General features: G+C 38.5%; 1 protein-coding gene across 1 annotated transcript in view; it reads right to left on the bottom strand.

Annotated features, from left to right (window-relative positions):
- Positions 1–21105: 21105 nt before the first annotated feature.
- The window catches only part of kcnk3a (potassium channel, subfamily K, member 3a), a 46713-nt gene continuing 42349 nt past the window's right edge, over positions 21106–25469 (bottom strand). Inside the window, exon 2 of the mRNA XM_084953261.1 lies at positions 21106–23621. Within this exon, the coding sequence (XP_084809387.1) occupies positions 22696–23621 (926 nt within the window). The 3' untranslated portion in view covers positions 21106–22695. The remainder of the gene's footprint in view (positions 23622–25469) is intronic.

The raw sequence follows: 25469 nt of genomic DNA, 5'->3' as shown, positions 1-25469 counted from the left end.
TCATCGCCTCAGTGACTCCCTGTGAAGTGTCTCATCTCTCCTCTCTCTGCAGACAGCAGTAAAACCTCTTGGCTCTTACCACTTAACATTTAGTTATCGTAAGTTTGCTCAAGTGCTGCCGTGAATGAAAAAAAGAACAAGTTCTTTATACTGCTTGGGCAATGAGAACATACCTGTAATAAAGGAACAGGGAAAACAGTTTTTCACACCACTGTATATAGAGCTTCTGCTGTATTTGAACACTCAGAGCACTTTCCACTATGTGCCTCATTCACCCTAGCACTTAAAAAAAAAAAATCTAACATTTACACAATGCAATGAGGTTCAGTATCGTTCCCAGAGCACTGCAGTGCAAACTGGAGGAGCTGGGGATCGAACATCCAACCTCCCAATTAACGAATAACCCCGTTGTCCATTAATTGGAAATCAACTCTGAGTCAAAGAGGCCCTCATTTGTCAGTTTGATTTGTTGATTTGATTAGTCTTATTTAATTAATAAGTCAATCTGAGTGTTACATCCACAAATTGATCTAGGGATAAGGGGAGTAGCATAGTATTAGATGGAGAAACATGAGGAGGTTGTTTGGGTCAGTCTGAAAAGATTTATTGCCAGGATGTTATCAATGAAGTACAAGTTAGCTTCAAGGAGAGCCAAGGCCAACACACACATACATAAACAGACCCAACTTGAAATACAACACCATCAAATGATTAACTGAGGCAAAAGAAAAGCTACAAACATATACCTCAAATCCCTAAGAAACCAGTAAAATACAGGAGAAAAATGATTGGCAGCTCTCCCCTACAAGCGTCCTTTGGTCAATGTAACAGAAGACAGAGGAACAAAGGGCAAATTGATCAAGTGTGATGAGTAAAAGCAAGGTAATCAGGAACATGAACCTTAACAAACAAACAAAGCAAAAGGCTAACAGCTCACTTTCAAAACACATGACACTTATATAGGCCCTGGAGGGCATCTATTAGCTGCAGGACTTAGATATCAGCCAATGACATGAAAGGTGGAAACTTGAGGACCCAACAGAAGGGAAGGGAAGCACCCAAAAATGGAAATAATCAGCGTTTATTTTCTTAATTTGAAAAAGTCTTTTGCAAGTGAAATTCAGCGTTTTGATATTTAAAAATAAAACATCTAAAAATGTTATTCAAATGAAGTATTTTATAATAAATTATTTGCTTCCATGCAAATCTTTCTTTCTTTTCTTTTTTTTTTATAGTTTCAGTATTGTGGGGGGTGGGGGGGCTTCAAACTCTTTGTTACATTTTCAGGTCCTTTTTTTCAGTTTCAGTCTTTTGACCCTAATTTTGTGTTGTGGGTGTACATCAAGGGGGAGGGGTGTAGACTAATGATTGACAGCTCCTGTGTCACGTTCGTTACAAGTTAAAAATCAGCATTTTGTTTGAGGATGGCCACCGATCCCATGAAGGAGCTAGCACCAACAGTTAAGAAAGATGGTTTCTGATTACCCCATGATGGACTAACAAACAAGTTTGTAACATATTGATATACACTAAGGTGGGGAAAAAATTACCCCACCAACAGCGAATAGTGTTATCTGATTGGATGGTAGTTCGCAAAGCAGCAAGATCTCTGAACTCTGTAGAGAAATCTAAGAATCACCCAGTCATTACTGTATATTCTATTGAAATTAGGATCCCCTACCTTAAAATGCCGTTGCACCTTAATAGAGCTTTAACCTTAATGTATATCAGTATATTACAAATGTTCACCTGTCAATATAGTGAAATGGCAAATTAGATATAAAAAAATAATAATAAAAAAATGAATTTGAAACCAAAACAAAAAAACTGTAAAAAAAAAGATTTGCATTATTTTTTCAATAAAAAAAATAAAAAATATCAAAATTTCATTTTAAATCACTTTTTCAAATGAATAAAACTTCTGACAGCTTCTGTGTTCTCTTCTCTCTGTCATCATATTCAGTGTTAGTCTTCATGTCTCACTGTTAGCTTTTTTGACTTTGGTCACTTCCTGTTTTACTTTGAAGGATAACTTTCTCATGTGTCCTACTTCAGCTTTACTTCCTGATCTTTTCTCTGGCTTGCCATCATTAGGATGTGACTGTTTTTAGTTTCACTCTTGTTCGGTTCTTTTCTTCTCCTTCGTTTCAATAATTTTATATACATTGTTGGTTTCTTTGCTTTGTGATGTGTATGTGATATTTAATATAGTGAAACCATAATTACTTGTATGAATCTCAAGAAGAATGGTTGCTTTCTCTGTAGTGGCTCTTGGGCATCCAAGTATAATAAGTAATAAACCTCTTTAATGAGGTTTGTGATGAGTCCAAGGTTGACAATGTGTCTTCCTTTTACTTAAAAAAAATTATGTTGCATGATAATAAGGCTTTATGTGACAAGATGACTTTTAATCTTGCAATCAAAAATAATTAATACAATAATTCTTGTAATTTGGAAACAACATGAAAGTCACTTTAACCTCTGTTTAGAATCACTAAAATCACCCAAAATGTCTTTATACTTACTAACAAACTTAATTTTAAATTACATTAAATTATCTGAAATATTTATTGACTTAAAAATTCTTCATACAAATCAATCAGTATCAACCTTGGTTTTTCACCTAAATGTACTGTATGTAAACACTCAATTGATGCTTTGCGAGGCTGGCTCTGTTGTTTTATACTCTTCCTGTACTAGCTGTGGCAAACCTCACAGATGCTTTTCAATGTTAATGCCTTATTTGAAAACATCACATTGATTGTAGCAAATCGATGAATGGAGCAATGGAAGCAGATATTGTATTTCCTTCTAAATAGCTAACCAGAAAACATCAATTCGTTAACAAGGCAATCAAAATTGGCTGTCACAACTGTCCCTGCCCTTAAACCTCTTCTACCCTGGAGGTCGCTGTAGCTGGATCAGGTAATAAAATCCAATCTGATGCTATTTTGAGAAGGTTACTGAATGGGGCACGCGCTGTAGTGATGGAGCTTTGTCATGCCCCGATGCGTGAGCGTAGCATTTGTACTGCTTTATTTCTATTACGTCAAATGTATTAGAGTTGTAGCTGATTTTTCAAAACTTACTGTGGCCCGGTCGAAAATTCCTACAAGTGTCTCTCTTTCAGAGTCCAAGTTTGCAGCTGTTACAGCGTTGCACTCGGCAGCCATAAATTAATTAACAGTAAATGAATGAACATATAAGCAATTACTTTAACCTACACCATGCTGTTAATAAATCATGCCATTGCTGGACATGTTTGAGTTTTCCCAGCCTGTAATTGTTATTTGTTTCTGTTCAGTGTTTACTTTGATTTCTGTTATGAATCTTACGCATAAGTTCAGTAAGGAAGATCTGTAATCTCTCATCTGCCTGCTTTTTCCTGGATGTTTGGCTGCTTTTCTTTGTAACTTTTTGGCTTTCTTTTTTATAACATAGAATATGTTAACATCTTCAAACCATTAATTAGGCTGTGCTCTGTTTTACTGCTCACTATATCTGAGTGAAACTGCAAAAGGTCACAAAATCTAACTTGACCTTGAAAATAATAATCTGCAGGGTTGAAGATGAAGCTCACTAAAAACTTAATTTCCTAGATTCACCACTTGAGGCTGGTTCTTAACTTAATTTAACTAAATTTACAGTATTTACAGTGTAGTACAAGACATAAGCTAAAAAACTAAATTACACCTTCATAACAAGTTTACAGGGAATGAGCTTTAAGTCATTCACCTGTTTAAATTCTATGAAGGCTTAAAATTATGAATGATTAAGGGTGTAGCTTCTATAAGGATGGCAACAGGTTGGTGCAGACACAGTCGACTGTACCCGCTAGGTCTTTGCTACATCTCAGAAGTTCAACTCTCTGAACTGGACTCAAAGCAGAGAAATCTGCGTCACTGTGTCACACCCACACTCTGTGAATGCACTTTGATAACCAAGCTAGAGAGAATTCACCACTCCGCTCTGTTATCCAAATACGGAAACCTCTTGATTACAAACAAACAAAAGAAGCTGCTTATGGCAGGGTTCAAACCACAAACCAATAGCTGATATCACATTGCACGGTCTCCTGGCAGTTTCATGACTTTTACTCTACTCTTTCATCGTTCTGGGAATGAATATTAAAAATTGTTTCATGTCCCTGGACACAGTTTTTCATGTCAATGGACTGTAATGTACTAATCTGTGCCAATGCACATGAAATTAATACATTTTACGTTTGAGGTGGTAAAAAGCTCTGCATTTGGAGGCAGATGGGGTTAGCAATGATCATACCACCTCCCAGCTACCTGGTCAGGGTTCGGCAATAAAAACTACTCGGGTTCAGAAAAAACACTTTTCCACATTCTTCTAAACTTTTTTCTTGGTTGCCATGGTGAGGTATATCCTTTCTGGACAACATATCTGCAGCAGAAACAAAATCTACTTCCCACTTAAACACATTAGTTTTAAAGTGATGCTAAAAAAACTGTAACAAGAACTTAAACTAGATTTAAGTAAAACTGCCCAGTGGGTGATATTTGAATATATTTATTCATGTATTAATAAGCATATCACTAAAAGCATATAGCTTTATCTCTAATGAAAACCCCAAGACCCAGGTTTACCTGCTATACCTGCCAAAATTCATGGAGTTCAGCATAATTCAGCACTATGTGCATCACGTTTCACTTAAGTTGTTTTAAAGCTTGGGCCTTCACTTACCTTATCTTAGTAAGTACAGGCCTCTGAGGAAAAAATGTCGCCCACTGCTGGTTTATGGTGTTTCCTATGTACAGTTTATGGCAGCAAAATCTGTTTCTTTGAAGTCTTTGTGAACTGTAACGGGAAAAGAAAAAGGCCTAGCACACGATAAGGGCTGGCTGTTTAAAATAAGCGACTGGAGGCGAAATCTTCTGCCTAATGTGTCTTTTTCAGTTGTTTTAAGGACAGAAAAGTCTAACATTTTCTTAACTTTTTATGTAAAACACAGAAAAAAACAATTTGCATTGTACCTGCACTTACACTGTAAAGATTGACTGCTGGAGCCATATTGATTAAATTAACTGAATCAACAGATTGGATCAGCAGTACCACTGTTTGTGTATTATCCAATACAGAAACAGAATGAATGAATTTATTTGCTTTTGTCTGTGTTTTCATTTTCTTTCAGCACTATCACTTAATCAATCCCTTAACCCTATCACCTTGTGGAAATCCATACCAATTTTGCCACAGTCAATAAGTAGACTAATGAACTAGTTTGATCAGGTGCCTGAAAGAATATATAAGTGGTCTCTTTACTTTATGGAGCTATATGTTGTGATGCAGGCTGTGACCTCATTTAAGAGACAGAAATAAACCAGAAATAGAAAGATTAAACGCTATATTTATCTCCAGGTCATTTTGTCTATTGGGACAGTATCAATCATTTTTATTGTCTGTTACCTAATCCAATAATTATAACAGGAAAAATAAGACAAAGCAATGACTGAGCCCTCCCCAGGTGAAAGTAGTTTAAACTTTGAGCCTTCCTTCACATGCAGTGGGCTCGGGTGAAGTGGATCTACGCAGCCTCTCTTGGAATCCATTTACAGTCCTCAAACAAAGCTCACCTGGATGAATGAAGTGTAAACACAACCCTGCATGTGCACTGCTTTCTGTGCGGCTGAACATAATGGCTTAGACAGCTCTTTCTCGACCTTCGTGGAACAGGCCAGGAATCATTGTGAATCATTAAAAACAATAATAACTGCTATTCCCAACACAGACAGAGATATTCCCACAGGGTCCTCTCACTGTCTGGGATGAACGGTTTGTTAAGGTGGAACTGGAAAGAAGATCAGCTGGAAACCATCACGACTCTTGTGCTGCTGACATACAGTACTAACTCAGCTTTAGTCATGAAGAGCCTGTTGTATGACACTTGATGTAAAGGACAGACCTCTTCATCTCTTTCGCAGTTTAAAACATGTAAATGAGGCAAAAATGTGTCACTGTGGACTGAACTGCAAGTTGTTTTTTTTAATTACTGAGCAGTGGTACCCTGACATATACTTTTAAAACTTTTAGATTAAATAGAAACTGCTAGTGTTTTTTTTTTTTTAATATCACTTGATCTGTTAAAGTGGATGCCTCTCTTATTCTTAGTATTACTACCACTCAGACCATCTCTACATTCACTTGGTAAACTACAAACTACTTTAGCATTTTTTTTAACTTTTCAATAATGAAACTTTATTGTTTGTCCGTCACTTCTCACTTCATTTACTCAAGTAATGTGAATGTATTGATACTTTAACTATTTCTACATCGTTCTGCTTTCTACTTCTGCTCCACTTTCTGCTAATAGCTTTAAAACTTCAGCAACTTATTTCTTTCTTCTTTTTTTTGCGGTTTTCTGCAGGAGGTGTCTTCTCCTCTTCTTCTTCCTAAAAGGGAGTTCTTCCTCCCCCCCTGTTGCCCAGTCCTTGCTCATTAGAGATTGTCTGATGTTTGGAGTTTTTTTCTTGCCATTGTAGGGTGTTTACAATATAAAGTGCCTTGAGACAGTTGTTGAGATGTACTGGACCTAGAATTGAAGATAATAAAATATAAATTTACTGAGGTATTGTGTTTTTGCTCTACAAAGCCTTGTGACAAACTACGGGGACAATCCCAAAAGTAAAGTCTCCTATTTTTATTTAGAAATTCAAAAAAAACCATTTATTTTCTATAATACGTACATAATTTCAAAGGTTGAAGAATTATTTATTTTTCTACATAATCGCCATTTCAGTCGATGCATTTTTGTAGACGCTGTGGCAGTTTTAGAATGTCCACGTCATACCATCTCGCTGCCATGTTAATCAATTCCACTTGAAAAACTGATAATCAGGAAGTGTGAGCACCTCTATGAAAGCAGAAGTTTTAGCAGTCTGGTCTGGATTTAGGTGCACGTTAACATGATGGCACAATCTTTCCAGCAAATTCACATCAAGGTCAGGCTGTGCAATGTTCACAGGCCTCAGTTAAATGCTAAAGTTCAAGTACAATTTAAAAAAGACTGAAAGTAGGTTTTCCAGAATAAATCCTCTTCCCAGCAGTGATAAATAATTATGATTCAGTTACTTAGTAAAAGTCATACTTTCACTTTAGGTTAAATAGCTAAAGACCATGCCAGTGTTTCTACTTCTACTTCAATGGAGTTTATTCTTTAGTAGTGGGTCTAAAATACTTTTCCACTTTTGTATTTGATACTGTATTTGATGCAGTTGGTTCCTCTTTTCATGAAGTACCATCTGTACGGAGGCACAGGACTGCACATCAGCATCAAAGTTTCACTCGGTGTTTTCCACAAATGATATATGATTCTGATTGGGCCAATTAAATTCAACATATTTAAGTTATTTTCAGAAAAATGTCAGTGTCATTTTCCTTATTATTGAGTGTAGTTAGTTGCGCTAAAAAGGGTTTAGGCTTGTGCTTTAGTTGTGTTGTAGAGTCTGACATTGTTTAAACATGAGTTTATTGGACTGAAATTTATTGCATGAGCATTGAATACTGAGAATGGAAAATACAACAGATACCTCGAATTGTGCAGAAGAAGACTTCCAGACAGAGCCACACTTTTAAATATCATTCTTTCCATATGAGAAATCTTATGAGTGAGTGAAAGGTCAAATAAACACAGAAGTTAATTCAAGAACAAAGGTTAAGTTTCCACTTTGGAACTCTAGGAAGCCTATTTAAACCTATTTAAATGTCTGAAGCATTATTCACTGCTTTTGCATGTTAGACCAGGGCTAACAGCAACACATGTGAGATCAGAAATTCGTCCATATTTGGCCGTGGGTACAGATTCTTTGTCTGAAGGCGAGTTGCGATAATCTGAGTTGGCCACTTTCATAACCAGGACTAAATCATAGAGGACAGGCTTTAATATTATCTGTTCTGACAGATTACATTAAAGTGTGTTCAATGCAAATTAGAAGTAAAATCTTTGCGTAATTTCATGGTTTTTGTAATGGCCTACAAACTAAAGGTTGTGTCATTTCCTCTCTCACAGCAAATTTACTGTTTGGTTTGCACATTTTTAATAAAATGCTGCATATTTTAAAATAACAAAAAAAAAACAAACCCAAATCTCTGACACAGACAGTCCTGACCTGCGACCCTCTGTCTTGCCTGTCCACTCGTCTTCTCTAATATCTGTTGTATCAGCAGCACAGCAGGACAGTTGTCGTGATTATGTATCAGCCACTGAGAGATGTCACTGGTTATGCAATCTCTCTCCAGCAGTACTCATTGTTCTAGTAGCCGGAACCGGGGCTCTCTCAAGTCCCTGAGTGACCTGAAGAGGCCCTTGAGCAAATAGTACTTAAAGAAAATCCACCCTTTGGTTTCCACGTGAGGGAATGAATTTGTATTATTCGCCTTTATTTTGCATCAGATCCACTTCACATTAAGGACTCAGAGGTGTGGTGCTGTTTTGGGCTAATCATGTATTATGAAGCCATTATTTGATTTTAATTGGCTCTTCTTATGAGAACACACTTGACAGTCCTCTCTGATCTGCAGTGGGAAATTAGAAAATTCAATTACTAACTTCCTCCCTGTCTGTCTGCTGTTTGTGCATTTTAAAGTAAATATGACTACTTCATACTTCAGCAACACTTGGGCGATTATTTTAAAGTAAAGTAAAGTAAAGTAAAGTAAAAGAGCCCAGTTTCTGGTGCTTGGCAGCCATGGTATTTTGTTTGATATTTGGATTGTGATTTTGCACGATTTCACCAATTTCAAACTCATAAACTCACACTTCTTTTTTAAAATTTAATATGAAGTTGCCTCCCCTGTTTGTCATGATCGGTTTGTGACTGATGGGGGCTTATCCGGGATTAGGGTGCAATGCCTCTCAGTAGTTTTAATATTGCTGATTGTTGGGTTTTTTTGTTTGTTTGTTTGTTTGTTTGTTTGTTTTGGGGGGGGGGGGGAGTTCTCAGTGGCTGAAAGGGTGATGCTTAGATCCTCTTTTTTGAATGCAAAAGTTTCTTATCTATGGTTATAGGAAGCTTCATCAAAATCTGAATCCTTATAAAAAAAATGCTGAAGGCTCAGAGTGTCCATTTAACACTGTGACATTTTGATGAAGTAATAAAAATATGATTCTGTCATATGGGTTTGATGTTTTTATTCGTAATCCTTAACAGTGCTGTAAAACAGGATTATGTGTGATTGCAGTTAGTACATCATTATTCACTGCCTAGAAATAGGTTATATTTTCTTTGTTCCTGATATTAAATCAGCACTGCGTATGGATTTCAGTCACATCAGCTCATATCTGGACTGATTATCTAACCAATGAGGTGCTTCACAACATGGCTGGGGTGTTCAGTGTACAGAAGGGCCTGGCCAATTTTCCTGCAGATCTTCTTGGAGGACACCTAATCACAAGTGACACAAGAGCAGCACTGCAAATTTGATCTTAATCCATCCTGAAGTCAGAAACATTTCCAAGGCTCTCAGTGGAGCTTTCTAGAGAAAAGGGCGCAACTGAAATGATGTTATGAAGGCTGTGATATGACACCCATTTCACCCATTTACATACGGTAAAAGTGAAAAAGAGCAAAAGTGGAAAAAAGACTGAATTTATACCAATCTCCCAGAGGGCAGAGCTGAGAGCAGCTTGTTTGCGTGCAGGTTTTCCCTGTCGCTCTAGCATGTGGTGCTCCGCTTGTCACCGAATGTCAGATTTTGTTGACCTTGAAGAATGTGCTAGATGTTAAGTCCCTACTCGGCACTCTCTCAGTTTCCACACCAGAAGTTATCTCCTAATTCAAAAATGTGTAAATTAGAACTGTGATAAAATGTGGCAAGGATGTTAAACACACATACACAAACTTTTTATTTATTTATTTTTGGCTGTCAAAGTGGAGTTGAGTTTCCAAGGTTGACATATGACAGAGATTCCCTGCAGCTCTGTTGTCCACTGTTGTAAAAGCTGGTGTTGCTTTTTCAGTTTTGATCTCAATGCACTGTGACACTGGAGAAAGATTAGAATAGGTAAGGAGAACAAAACATGCATCAAGACCAATTTAAATTAAGCTGGATATTAATTCTAACAATATTAGTAGTGAAACCGGCGCTACCTGTCCCAATCACAGACTCCTGCAAAAACGAATTAGAGAAGAACATACAAACATGAGAAGCTCTAAAACCGATTTAAAATTCTTCCTGCTGCCACAATCTTGAATTGAGACATTGAGTTATTAGCTTCAGGTATAAGGGTATATAATTAATTGCAAAGCCTTCTGTCTCCTCGGATGCATGGTTTTTGATGTTTCATGGCTGTGAATGTCTCTTTTGATCGTGCTGCTGCAGAGCTCTTCTATCAAATCATTCTGGCAAATCTCCTCATTAGTCATATATTATGTCTGACTTCACACAGAGCCACTGACACCAGATACTTTAATCAGCAAAAGTCTCATTTGTGACTACACACATAGGCTTGTCTGCTTGTTAAGAATGATATAATTAGCCAAGCACGGATCTAAATGCTCCTTCAGCTCCCAAAAGCAAACAACCGCAGAGGCACCTCGAGTCCAGCTTAGTTTAACTCTAATAAAGTGATCAGTATAGCTGTTCTCCCAGGTGATGCAATCAAGTGTACCATCCAGGGTTCCACAGAAAAGAGGATTTAAGAGGTTAGTTAGCAGGAAGTTCGATAGCTGTTACCCTTTTCTTTCCATTTCTCTACCTTCATTTGTATAAACAGTCCAGTCTAGCTCCTTATCTATTATCTCTGATTTTAGTCTGACAAGTCAAACAATGTGAAGAATCTTATGGATTAAAAAAAAACCAAACAAACAAATCCTAATCTCAAATCAACAGCAACACTTTCTTAAACCTTTGCAATTAAAGAAAATGTTAAACACAAATATCTGCAACTATCTAAATAAACAGGAACACTTCAACACAAGACCAACTTGAAAGTAGCCTCTATTAGACTACTGGTATATGAATTTTGCCCTTCACTCTAGTCTAGTCTAGATTAGATTAGATTAGATTAGATAAAACTTTATTAATCCCTCGGGTGGGGTCCTCCGGGAAATTCGGTAGTCTGCCACAACTGCCAGACATTCCTTTTATGTATTTATGTATTTACCTGTATCTATTGTGAATTTGAATGCAGACAAGTTCTTTTTTCTTCAATCAACCTTTTCTCCTATTACTATTGGTAGAATCCCAACCAGTGTATGGCTATTCATTTTGACAGATTTATATTAATCAGATTAAGACAATGTTCTCCTAATGGCCTTCTGTTGTCCCAAACGTGATTCAAAAGATTTAAAAGCTACCATGACTCAAATAAAAATATATCTTTCTATTTTACAGACTATAGCAGTACAGTCCACAGCATGCATCTTAGGCATGTTTCCTGATGTGAATGTGTGAATGACATCGAACTGTCCAATCAAATTTGTAAACAAGGCAGGTAATCCATGCCAGTTGGTCAGGGATGCACAAAAGTGCACACGAGGAGCGAATTCAAAGCTCCCACCGAAACTTGGCCTCACACCCTTGTGACTGAAAAACATTCAGTCTGTCCATAGACTCCCATTTGCCCGGCGTCCATACAAGGAAGTTGATACATAATTATATTAGACAAAATAACTTAACGCGTAATGCAAGGAAATCTGACCAGAAAATGAATTGTGCAGGCAACCACATATGTTGTATGAGCAAACTGTACTTATTTATAATGTATGTTGTATTTTTGTTTGTGATGGATATTTTTCCTTGCAATACTTTTCCAAAAAGTAATCCTTTTAGGCATAATCGCTTAAATAAGCCTACATAAAGTGTAACCTCTCCATGCTGGGTGCAGACTAGGCATCATAGTTCATGCAGCTTTTATGGTTTCACTGCAGTGAAATCAGTAATATTGCTCTGAAAGCTCTGCCCCATTCTCCTGCTTGTTCTCGTTTCAGTTGCAGCTTCAACCGATCAGAAGAACATCCCAGATAGTGCCAAGAGCTTGACTGGACAGAAAGCTGGGCTCATGACAGAAGTCGTGCAAGCAGAATGATTTCTGCAAAGATAGGAAGGTTGGGGGTTGACTGTACCAGACTCAGCAGCGGCAGAGCCAGGGGTCATAGTTATATAACAGCACTAATGTCAGACCTTCACATAAGATGTGACCCTCCCTAGCATCCCTGTAGCTGAATGCCATTTTCCCTTTACCTAAAAATCACATCACAGCCGCTTCAAACCAGCCCTGCTGTCCTGCTGATTCAGGTGTAAAATGAGCATGAAACCGGCCAATGTGTTTTGACTTCAAAGAGAAAGTTCTTTTTTTTTCTTCTTTTTTGAAAATGTGTAGCATTAAATTCTGTCTGCGATTTTTGAGGCACTTACTCGTGACTGATTTTGACAGATAGGTCACACATGCACATCTGTACATGGATTCTTACAATTATTTATTTGCCAAGAAACAACAATTCATCAGGAAGGAGGAAAGAGAAATAGCAAGCCAGAGTTATTATCTTGTTTACTCACGACAATGACGAGCATGTCATTATTTCATGTGCTGAAATACACAGAAAAGCTCCAGGTGTTGGTGGGAGGAATGAAAACGCTGTCAGTCTTTGTGCAATCTTGATCTTTAAATGACTCCCACTGAAAATGAGCTTGTAAATTTTCCCTTGTTTTAGCCTCATCACTAAAAAAAACCCCTCCAACTTTGACCTTTTCAGCAAAGTTTTACATTTGAAAAAATTTTTTTTTTTTTAAAAAAGCTTTGAAATTTCAACTGATATAAAATCCTCTTTGATTTACTGAATAGTATTTAGTATTAACGAGAGCCAGTGTTGTATTGAATTAAACATCAGTCTGTTTACACTAATGATGTTAGCAGTGTCATCATTGGTTAACTGTCACGGCTGCTGTCAGCAATCAATAAACTGGTAACAACAAACAGCCTGAAGAGAGACAAGGCAATTAAGGTAACCCTTCTGTTATGAATAAACAATGCAGAATTTTTCATTCAGTTCACTTATTATATCAATTGAAGACCACAGAAAGTCAATGACATTCAGAGACATCAAGAATTAACAGGTGGAATAAGTGTGGGCGACTCAAAAGTAAACCTTCACAACTTTGAGACAAGTGACTGCTAGTGAGAGCAAAGGATACTGCTGACTGACAAATGACAGGGTAGCAAATACATTACTTAAACAGGCAGAGCCTGGATCCAACCATCAGCAACAAAGCAATGCTGACGAGCAAACTGCTTCCTATGTGGACTCCCCTTTAAACTTTTGTTTAATGGCCCCCGGTTGGCTAACACATTCCTGATGAGTTTAAGGGCAGATCAACTTTATTAAAATGTTAAGTCCAATTTATGTGTTTTTTTGTCCTTATTTCAGAGAGGATTATGGATTTATATGGGGTGTACTCTTGGCTCATCTTGAGGCTTCCAAATTGGACTTCAGAAGCCAACTGGTAACGTCACAGTAGATACGTTCGTCATTTACAGACCTTTTGCAGCCATGTGACAATTAACCACATGACATCAACTTGTCAATCATTTGTGGGCATCTGACAGTCATGGTGACAATGTAAACCCAAGTGAATAATGCTGCGTTCCAGGAACTCGCATGTCAAATGTAGCGTGTTCCAGAAAAGTGAGTAAAAGCAAGATTTGTTTTGTTTTGTAAGATAGCTTTGTGGTGTACCACCATCTTTACACCAAGCAAGAACCAGAAGTCTCCAGCAACTAGTCAGTTGGGGAATCCCTTGCAAGCAGCTGTTGTTTTTACCACTTCCAATATGGTGGATAACTCTCAAGCAATGTGGCATGACATCACACAATAAATCTCCAATGCTGTCTGTAGTTATAACTTGTTTGTTTAACCATTAAGGAACTAGGAATTCAGTTAAAACCCACCGCACCTAAGCTAACATGCTACAAATCCTTTTTTGTCCTTTGGTTTATGGAAGGCTTCAACACAGTCAGTGAGTGAGTTTGGTGTTGGTTTGACAGATGTTGTTGCCTGTGGACAGAGCCAGGCAGGCTGTTTCTCCTTTTGCTGACAGTTTTTATGCCAAACTGAGCTAAGCCACCTTGCAGCTGGTTACATCCAGTCAAATGTCACGTCAACATACTAATTAGACCATTAAATGAACAACTGTTAAATAAATAAACAGCTTGAGCACAAAAACTATCACCAACAGGTTCAGCTTGAAATCCTTTTAACCACCCACTGTCCTCTTGAACATATGCCATAAATGTACTATATAGCTGTCAACTTCTGAACCTGTTCCCTGCCTCCAGTGGTGAACTAGTTAACACATTTGCTTGGCAAGGAAAAGGTAGACAATTACAGTCAGAGAAACAAATCTCCTATGGCGTTGTGTCAGCAAGGGCATCCAGCATAAAACCCTGCCAAATAAAGTGTGTGGGGCTACCCTCTGAGGCAAGGGAGCATCCAGAAGTATCTTCTGTGTATAGCTGTCAACTTATCAGTGGCTGTGGATCTGCAGCTCCTATAGGCTGTATGTCAAAGTAGTCTTTGTCAAGATACTGAACCCTGATTTTCCCTTGATGCACTCATGGGAGTGTGAGAATGTTAGCTAAAAAGCACTTGTACGAATGTATTTCTGAATGGGTGAATGAAACTTGTAGCAGTGCTACTGCTCAAATAGAGCAGAATATAACTGCCAGGTCATTTACCATGTATTCCTTAGATGGCACCATGGAGGCAGTATCTGAAACATCAAGAACTGTCTTCAAGCTAAAACATAAATAAAATGTAGTGATATCAGCATTATTGATAACAGTTCTTCTTCAAGTCAGTGATAGGGGTTGTTTGGTAGCTGACACCAAAGTTGTAAGTGTTTAAAACATTAAATACCACACGCTGGCTGACAAGAAATTTAAAAAGGTTAGGAAAGTGTCTTTAATTTGTAATGTTGACATGTCATTCAGTAATGCACAACAGCTTACTGCTTTTGTCAAAGGAGATGGTTTTCTGCACATAAGAAGACATTTCCTCTCTATGTGATTAACAGCAGGGAGCGGAGTAGGACATTAATGGCATTTTCCACTTGTGAGATAAGGGTCCTGGCAGACGGCTGTATTTTCAGCTTCCTGTGAAAATGAGTTGGCCTCGTGCAATGCAATGCGACTGAGATGTGAGAGGAACTGAATGCTAGACATTTAGTGGTGAACGTACGCCCTCTTCATTTTTATTTATTTCTTTGAATATGCTGTGCCATGCCTGAAAAGAACTCATCCAGATGCTATTCTTTGGAATAATTGTAGTTTATTCTACAAGTTGCCAATCTCAGGAGACAATAGTGACAGCAAATGTGGGAGAACAAGGAAGGAGGTGATAATGTGGAATAGCTGGACAACAAAATATATAAAAAGTGACCAATTTTCAGGTACAAATGCCTTCAGATGTTTTGAGAAATGGCTTCAGTTTGATGGTTTTTTTCTCTGCTGACAGCTCCTTTCAAAAATCAGCGCCTGGATTTCACAGCATGCCGATTATATTCTTGAGTGCAGCGTAGAGCAGCCTTGCAGAGAAGGCCATTACTGTTCTGTACCTACTGTCTAATTACACTGTAACATATTTAGTCCACCTGTATTGTCTTAACATGCTGCTCATTTCTAACAATGTTAATGTTATCTGAGGTGAGAAGGATACGTCCTTTTGTTATGTTCATGTAACACAAAAGTATGAACGTAAGTAATGGAAAGTAAGTAATGGTTTAATGTTAGCATCACCTCAGATTGAAGTCTTCTTGTGCTCTTTTTGTGAAGCTTGGCCGTCCAACCATGAAGAACTGCAGCCTGTCAGATGGTATTTGTGTCCTCGAAAAGCTCGTAACTCTGTGGATGCTTCCTGTCATATTCTGTAGTTTTCTTTGATTGTGTCCACATTCCTAAAAATACTCATTGGGTTTTGTTTATAAATTTGTCTCCGAATGGCGTTGGTCCATTTCACCAAATAGTGCAGAAATAAATTAGTTGAATGCATCAATGATTAAATACATAGCAAAAACACAAAACACTGAGCGTTCAGTGGACATAATGTCAGTATTTCTTTTGTTAATTTGGAAATTACCTCAAACATTACATGCAGATTTTGTAAACCTATGCTAGACTTTCTTTTTTAACAATGATTTCAAACCAGAAACATTCCTATGAAGCAGTGTGGGGAAAAAAAGAAAATTTTACAGTTCAATCGAAAAGGAGGACACATCGTTCCAAATTGTATATGTAATAGGATCTTATCATTAATACAAATGATTACTTTCGGGAAAAAATAAAGAGGGCTGGACTTCTCTCAGATGAATCAGTCAGGCAGCAGTTGCCAATAAAGAATGATAGAGGACGATAAACACGAGGAAATGGAAAACGATAGGCTAAGAAACTGTCTCGTCAGTAGCACATTTTTGCTTGTTTATTCTTCAAGAAGCAATGATGGACCCAACCACAGCACTGTGAGAAATAAATGAAGCAATTCTGAAAGGCCAGCTGAGCTCATTATTAATGCTACAGTCACAGCAGGAAACAGTGGTTGAAGACCAACAACACAAATAAAATTAATGCAACTGTGTGCAGTGAAATTGTGATCTTGTTACCCTTGAAATATTTGATTCAAACACGAGGACCAGGGCTGCAATCCCTTTGAGTTATCTGCCATCTTCAAACCTACTTTGGTGTGTCAAACAGCGATAAAACTCCAATAAGGTGGACTCAGTCCACTATCAGTCAAGTTGATGAATATGCCCAATCAGTTTGTAATAATACAGTGATTATCTGTGCTGAATTCACAGAAGATAAGGTTGTTGCACACCCAGACTCCGAGTGACCAGCTGGTCACCACAACTATTTGTAATTGGTGCTAAAAGCAAAAAAGTTAAATGCAATCACTTGGCAACCACCTTATCTTGGTGGGGCTGAGCCATAAAACATGATGGACGGAAAGTACAGTCTGTAATAAACAACACAGTTAAAGTTTAGTGGCTGTACAGTACAGTTTCTGGTACAGCCAGTCAACTCAATTGTAATTAAATCCCTGCACACCTATTAAGAGAACACAGCCTGTGCCAAGTCTATCATATCTCCTACATGAGTTTTTGAGACCTCGACATCATCGGTGTAATTTAAAAAAAAAAACCAACATCTAAATCCTAACCTCATTATATATATTTTTTGTTTGCTTGGTGTTACGTGTCTGCAGGCTGCATGTTTTCTTTCCCTCTCCTTTTGTTTGCCATTCCCTTAGGTACGCAGACTGCAGCCTGATGTCAATTTGGGGACCTCCAACTAATTAGAGGAGGGAGACCCTGATTGGACAAACCAGGAGGGCACACCTTGATAAGGAGACTCACCTGTGGCTGGGCGCGGCTCTCTTCCCTCCTTCGAATTGTTTGGCACATGTGTAAAGCGCCTCTGCTGTATTTCTTTTGTTTGATAGTTGTGGTGGGAGTAAAGTGGACTAAGTTTGGGGACCCCATACACTTACTCACGTAGAGTCTTTTTGTTAGAAACACTAGGTAAGTAGGTTGGTGCCACCCATGTAATTTTGAGCTTGTTTTGAGTTGAGGTTTAGGGTCTTTCCCCCCTGTTTTTGTTTTTGTAGGATAATACCTCAGCTAAGTTTTGTTTTTGTCTTTTTGGTGTCCCTTTCTCCCCCACATTTGTTGTTTGAATTTGGGTTACTTATTTTGTGAGAGCTCTGCTATTAAACTTTTTATAACACCTGTACCGGGTTTCCAGAGTTGTTGTGTTATCCCCTCCTGCCCTCGAGGAGACGTAACACTTGGATAAACAAATAAATTACACCCAAAGAGTGGAGAACACCTAGGACCAGCAAGTATGGTTCCATGATCTCATGAAGAGCCTCAAATACACAATGAAAACACATACACAAAAAAAGGTGTTGAAAAAGCTCTCACTTTATTCCCAATTCATGCTTTCCACATCCACGTTTCCCCAAGAGTTGTGTGAGTCAGCGTGGCATAAATTCAGTTATCTGCCCAAATTTAAAAGGGTCCACAATGACGTCGTTTGGAGACAAACTTAAGTAGGCAAGGATGAGATGGTTTGAACATGCGGAGAGGAGGGATGGTGGATGTAATGGGCAAAGGATAGTGAATATGGTGGTGCCAGCCAGGAGGAAACGGGACTTCCATGGGTCTAGTGAAGGAGGGCATGCAGAGGGTTGGTGTAACAGAGGAGGATGCTAATAATAGGGTGAGATGGAGGCAGATGAAGCCAAAAGAAAGAGAACCATTAACACATTCTCAGGACTAATTATTATTTAAATTGTTTCTTTTTGCAAGCTTTTTTTTAAATTACATAATGTATCTATAATCTGAATGTATTACTTATGTCTTAAAGAATGTTGCATTCTCAAAGTGGTCTATGGGTGAGGACAGTAACATAATACTGGATGGAGAGCCAATGTATGTAGGCCCTGGAAGGCATCCATTGCCTGCAGGACTTGAACCACAACCAGTGACATGGAAGGTGGAGGGAAGGGAAGAACCCAGAAATTGAGACCTAAAAGCAGCTTAGTAAACGTTAACCCCTTTATATACCCTTTAAATGATCTTAAAAGAATGTAACAAGGAAAAGAAAACCTCTACATCTCTAAATTAGCTGCAGCTTCTTGATTGTGTTTTTATGCTGTGATGTGAACATAAAGACAAGGTATAGAGAAACTGCTGAACCGCAGAGTGGTGCTGAGTGCAGTGCTGCAGGTCAGTACTTGCAGGGTTAAAGGATGGAAAGTAACGAACAACAAGAAGATCTCAGCTGATCATCTGTGCACTTTCTCCTTGGAAGTGGAGCGGAAGAGTTTACGGTTTGCAGCTGTGAAGGTGTGACTGTGACAGTTATATAATAATTTTCAAAACGGATGAATACACTGCAAGTTACCCCATCCTAACTTTGGTTATGTAACATGTCACTGAAGCCTGCACGGCTGAAAAGTTAGTCGTGATGAAAGGACTGGTGGCAGTCAAATACAGATTCAGGGAGTTTTTGCAACATGGGTCACATAGATTGTTTATTATTCATTAAACATAATGGATTTGTCTAAAAATTTGAGGCTTTGTCTACATAGGGTGTTTAAAAAAATCTGGATGTACTCTTATTTTCTGAATACCCATAAAGCCAAAATTGAGATAAAACACAAAGTAGAAACAAAAGTTGGAAAATCTTTGACAACCAAAAATGCTAGAAAACAAATTAAGATAGAAAAAGATAATTTCTTTAACTTAAACAGGAACTAAAGGCCTTTTTTTTCCTGAAGCTAATGCATTTTGTTTATGATGCATTAAATACATATTTTATTAAAGCCATTCTGCATTGAAGCAACTTTAATATGTAAAATATTTTCTCTTTGGGTTTAGAAAAAACGGCTGTTGTGCTGTTAGGAATTTTCAGCTCAATGAATATCTGCACTGTGACTGTTGAGGGCATCTCATTCATTATTAAATCCCTGGAAGTACCTTCCAAAGAACAATGAGTGTTGACTTCCCCTGCAATCTATAACACACTGAATACTGAATAAATGTAGAAAAACATGCATACAGTAGCTGCCCAGGAGGCTGTACCAGAGTGTGTGTAGCAGAGTCTCTTGTTGCTCTAATGCTGGATGATTTGAGCATTTGCTATGAGTTACATTTAACCATATGCACACAGACGGGTGTAGAATTTTTTTTATTGCAGAAAAATTGGGTAATATTTTTTGGGTAAAGTGCTTTAATTTTTCAAAATAAAAGACAGCTTGTCATGTTTAAAACAAAACAAAAAAGTCACTATGTGGCGTTGTTAGGGGCACATTTCTAAGCAACTTTATAAAACTTGATACAAAAGCAAAGAAAAGCAACACATAACATCTGTCTTCAGAGGGTAGAAAGGGTTTGGTCATGTTTTCATTTAGACAAATCATCTGAACTGGTAAATTATTTAACATTATCGCAGGAGATTTCCTGTAAACAAACAAAGATTATGTTTACACAGACCGCCATCCTTTAATTGTAAAATAATATTCTGAATGTGTTTCCCCACTTATAAAATATTTACATATTTTTTAATATTTAAAATCCCATGTTCTTTACATTTATGTTTAACTGCTAAACAATTTTTTTTAATGTCTTTCTAAGCGCGTTTCCATCCTATGGGTGTCATTTAGAATAAAAGCATTGTCGCTAACTTGCTCTTTCTTGATTTTTCATGTAGTTTTCTGTTTCCTTTCATGAAGGTATATTTCTCAACATAGCTGAGCCAAAGTAACGCAAACCTAGACACTGGTGGTACCAAATATATATTCCCCAATTGGTTGTGATTGGTTGTTGAATGATGCCACTGGCAGTTACATGGTGAATTTGGTGTCAGAATGGTATATGGTGCTACACCCAGAGCCACTGAGTAAGTCACTTGTGTCGGCGAGTGTTCAGAATTGGGTTTGTCACGCGATGCACGGCAGTGTTTAACAGCAAATTTAAATTAAGTGACAAACTGTCAAATTTTGATAATTATAAATCTATAACTGCACTGATTTATAATATTACCATACCAGATACAACTGTATATGTGATTACATCATTATGTATACATACAGTATAATATGTGAGGATTTGTCTGGACACTTAACCAGAGCTGTTGAATAGAATGCATTGATTTGAACTATTATGAGGCTCCATGATCCGCCATTACTGTAACAAAAAATAGAAAAAGGTTCATTGGAGTGAATGGAGATGATGCGACTGTGTAGTCCATTCAATGAAAAAATATACCTCCACTGCTGTGCACAAAAAAAATTGTGTTACATGTATTTTCAAAATAAATGTAAAGCTGAAAAATATGTTTTGTTGTGTGGATTTATTGGTAATTGAAATGTGTTAGCAGAATTTTCAAGTGATGATGATTCATCTCAAAAATCATGAGACACTGCTCTCCCATATATAAGCTGCCTTTATAGGTTAAAGGTATCAGTACTGGTATCAGCACTACTATCTGTATTTACTTGGTATTGGATCGACACCAATATCATGATTAAAAATTAAAATAATACACCAAAAGCATCAAGATCAAATTTAAGACACTGTCCAAGAGTAATAAATGAGAGCCATGTTAATTAAATCATGTTTTATTATAGTTAAAGAAAAAACATAATGTTAATGTATAGTAACACACAAAGCTGACTGTTCATCACTCGGTTCAAAAGAGATGCTGAACAATGTTAACAGGCATATTGCAGTTAATGAGAACATTCCAGTACAAAAAAAGGATGAAATGTGACACTCTGTAAAGTAAAACCACTAAACTAAAATATAATAAGCTAAAGATTATGTAAGAAAACTCTTTCAGAGAGGACTGAAGCAAAAGTGAGCACTGCATAAAGGCCTCAGCTAGCTGAGCCAAGTGCGTTTAGATGGGGCTGGAGCAAAGACTCCATAAGTGCATGAGGTGCAAACTGTGAGGCCATCAGTAAGTGAGGTGGACGCCTGATATTCTCAGCCATCGGTACTGAATTCAACATTTCTGTGTAGTAAAGTGGGAGGAGTTCATTGGGGTGTATCGCCAAAATAATGTGACTCCATTAAAAAAATGGTTCTCCAGTGTATGAAAGCATGTACGACAGTCCTCTAAGGTGCAGCACTGAGTAATGACTTTCCACTACACGTAAGTGAGCTTGCATGCTCTGATTTAGACTATGGGAATACAGTTGTTCTATATGAAAACATATGACAAGCAACATGTACATAAAATAGTTTGATGCACACGAAGAAACTTTGCAAAAGAAATTCACAGCGCTTTGCAGTGAAGTCTGAATGGGCTGTCAGGGAGGCCTTAGTGGTTGAAGACACTGTCGCAGGTTTGATCCCCAAAATGTTCTTCAGCAAACCTGCTCAATCATTCTCAGTCATTTAAGCACCTACACGGTGGTTTAATCTCATGGATGGAGAAAATAAAGTAGTTAGCAGAGCAGAAAGTTTGGTTTAAACTTGAACTGTAGACACACAGGAGACACTGAGATCAATTATCTTTTAAACGTTCACTGAAAAAATAGGTTTTCCCTCAATAACACCTGCTAGTGTCCAAATATATACAAGCTTTAATTTCACTGAAGTGACCATACTCCTTACAACCAAAGATTTATTTTGGAAAATGTGGATTTAAGTTGTTTTTTGTTTCAATAAAATATATCTTGGCAGGGATTTTATACAGTTAGTACACCCTACTTACTCTTAAAAGTGTGTCTCACAGTGTATTTTGTCCCTTTTCATATTCAAACATAAAGTTCCGCCTCATGAGCACAGAAAATACTGAGTTCAATATTAAGATACTCGATATTCAGAGGTGCAGAGAGATGCACGTGGTTTTTTTCCCCTGTCTTCTAACAGCAATAGTTGTGTAACGAATGCTTCTAAAACAACCATTAGCATCATTTCTCTGTAACATCAGTAACAATGTTAGTGCTAAATGGTTTGTGCTTAATTAATGGAAGTTAAATACATGGCTGGAGTCTGAAGGGTGCATCCGCTTCAGTGCCAGAAAGAGGCAAACGTCTAGAGTCCAACATCTCTTCAGGATGCAAATAGAGTTCCCTTGGTGTCCACAACTAATGTCGCACCACAGTAGGAGGGCTCTCCCTCACTTCAAGTGGGACTTCATCTAAATGCACAAAGTCCTCTGGGTTTCTAGATGGAACATCTGCGTTTATTGAGTCTTCTGTAGGTGTTGATGCTGTGCAACCCCGTGGACACTGAGCTGATGCCCGAGTGGCGCTGCAGACTGCACACACAGCCGTTAGAGTGAAGGGGATTGGAAAAAGCCTCTCCCTGCTCCATGTAGGTGTCTGAAGTAGAGAGGTCGCGGGGGATGATCATGGGTATGGAGTACTGCAGCTTCTCTCTACTTTTGTACCAAAGACAGGAGCACATGGACTGGAAATGAAGAACCTCAGCGTAAACGTTACGCAGACCCCGGCTTGCCGCTCCGCCTCCCCCGCTTCCTCCGATCGCACTCCCTCCGCCGACAAACCCAGAATGCGTGGAAGAAGGAGAGGCCGGATCTACGGAGCAGTTGATGTGTCCGCCTGCCTGACCGTTATGTGCCAGTAGAGCCCTCTGTTCAGCATCCCTCTTCTCGTCCTCGGCGTTCATGGTCATGAAGCGCAGCACTGCTAAGTTGAGGAACGCTCCAATCACGGCCAGACCGGTCAAGATGTAGATGAAGCTGAAGGCCACGTACTGCGGCTTCTTCTGCAGAGCGTGCTCATTCTGCAGCGCCACATAGTCCCCAAAGCCGATGGTAGTGAGCGTGATGAAGCAGTAGTAGAAGGCGTGAAAGAAACTCCACCCCTCAAAGTGGGAGAATGCCACTGCGCCCACACATAACGTGCTCATGCAGGATATGAAACCGATGGTCACCATGTTGACCAAGGAGACCTCAGTGCGCCTCATTCCAAGGCACTTCTTCAGGCGGTGGAGCAGGTACCTGACAAAGGTGTTGATCCGCTCACCCACGCTCTGGAACATGACCAAGGTGAGAGGGATGCCCAGGAGGGCGTAAAGCATGCAGAACACCTTCCCTCCGTTTGTGCTGGGGGCTGCATGGCCATAACCTGAGGGAAGAAGGGAGAAAGAAGCAGGGTTACTGGGGCAGAACTAATTAAATCTGCAGTGCAGAGGACAGGGGTCTGAGAAGAGAAGGCTGGAGGCAGGAAAGATATGAATGATTTGTATTCTCTGAGCAGCTCTTCTGATGAATTCAAAAACCCTTCATTTCACAGCGGCAGTATGCAATTGGAGATGAGAATGCACAGCGGTGCGGCGGGAAGAGCCGAGTATTGATGTCGTGTACAGGAGAGAGAGAGAGCTTGAATAATTCATTGACAATCGGTGTCCGCAGAGTGGCTTCAACTAATGAGTACATTTGCACCTAATTAGGACTCAACATTTTCCAGATCAAATAAACAGGACACCATAGGGTAGTGTGAACATACTGGTCTTTTAGTTTGTTTCTATAACACCACTTTTTGCCCCACATGGTATAGAAACTCGTCAGCATTGTGGCCGTTAACAGTCAAAGCCCCCCAAAAAGTATCTATGGCACAAAATATATCAAAAAGTGGGAGAAAATTTTCCTGTAATTTATCCCCCATAAAACACTTACTGTAAAAACATACTGTCAGGGAGATGTGTACTCACTGAAATGGCCTGCAAGGACACACTACCTCCTATTTTATGGCCTGACTCAGAGATTTTGTATCCATACAGAGCATGGAGCTCCCAAATTTCAGGATGTATTTTCAGGTTAATTGTCAGCCTTTTGTGTCATAACATCATCTTCTCATTATTATTGCCCAGCAGGATATGACTCCCTCGCAAGCAACATCATTACAGCGTGAAATATGTTCCCAATACGAGGACCTGTTGAGCGCCGGGGCCGAAAGATGACGTCCCCGATAACAACAGGCTAGGCAAGTGGAACGGGCTGACCAATAGTTGAATGTAATTACTCCTGGGTTGATTTAATTCTTTAGGCTCTGGTTCTTTTGCCGTGCTGATCCGTGCGTTTGAACCATCTGTCTGTCTAGTGCCAAATATGTTTAAAGCTTTCCCAGTTGTGCCGCCAAAATGAGAGTCATTACGACTGATGGATCTCTCAGTAGAAGGAAAAACCTGACCTGTTCTCCGAGTGCGAGGACATCTTGCTTCTTTGTGGCTTTGCCTATTTTTAATCTCATCCCCACAAAGAAATTTATCACATTTTCCAAAGACAGAGAAATTACCTCTGACTGCAGTCTTTTCTAAGTAAGAGACTGAGTCTCGGGACAAATGATGACCTTAGGTTGAGCTTAATATCTGCACGGGAGTGCTTTTAAACTTGAATAAAATTAGCATTCCTGGTGCAGCACACGTACTATTATTCCATCACTTATTGGTTGGGATGGTTAAATAATTTACTTTTAGGTCTTTCAACAGTTTATCCATTAGGCCTGCAATAATTTTTCCAGTTGTTCTCCGTGACTGTTATTTGCTTTCAGCCATTACTTCTAGCAAACTGCTTAAACAGTTTAATAATTTGAATTAACGATTTCAAACATTTAATCAGCACTTTTAGCTGTTTATCCATGTTATCTGGCCAGCTATTTATTCAGTACATTTAGCTCTCTATTTCAGCCGTCTATTATGTTAATCTTTTAAAAACTAAGTTTGTAATGTTACCTATTAGAACCATTTTTCTCTTGCTTTCTGTAACGATTACAGAGCTAACTAAGCAAACTTGTTGCTGTTTTATAAACCATTTAAAGGACACAACGTAAGTTGTTTGTCATTTAACTCTCTGTTTCAGTCACGCTCCATTCCTTTGAGGATATTTAAATCTTTCTTTTCACTAACATGTTTCAACCTTACTGCTATACCTCGTCCTGCATGCTGTATTCAGTTCTTACAATATACTGTTCGAA

This window comes from Perissodus microlepis, chromosome 15 (assembly GCF_051167445.1).
Source record: "Perissodus microlepis isolate ML-2025 ecotype Zambia chromosome 15, ASM5116744v1, whole genome shotgun sequence".
Classification (NCBI taxonomy): domain Eukaryota; kingdom Metazoa; phylum Chordata; class Actinopteri; order Cichliformes; family Cichlidae; genus Perissodus; species Perissodus microlepis.
Note: the sequence above shows the minus strand (reverse complement) of the source record. Positions and strands in the feature narration are given on the sequence as shown.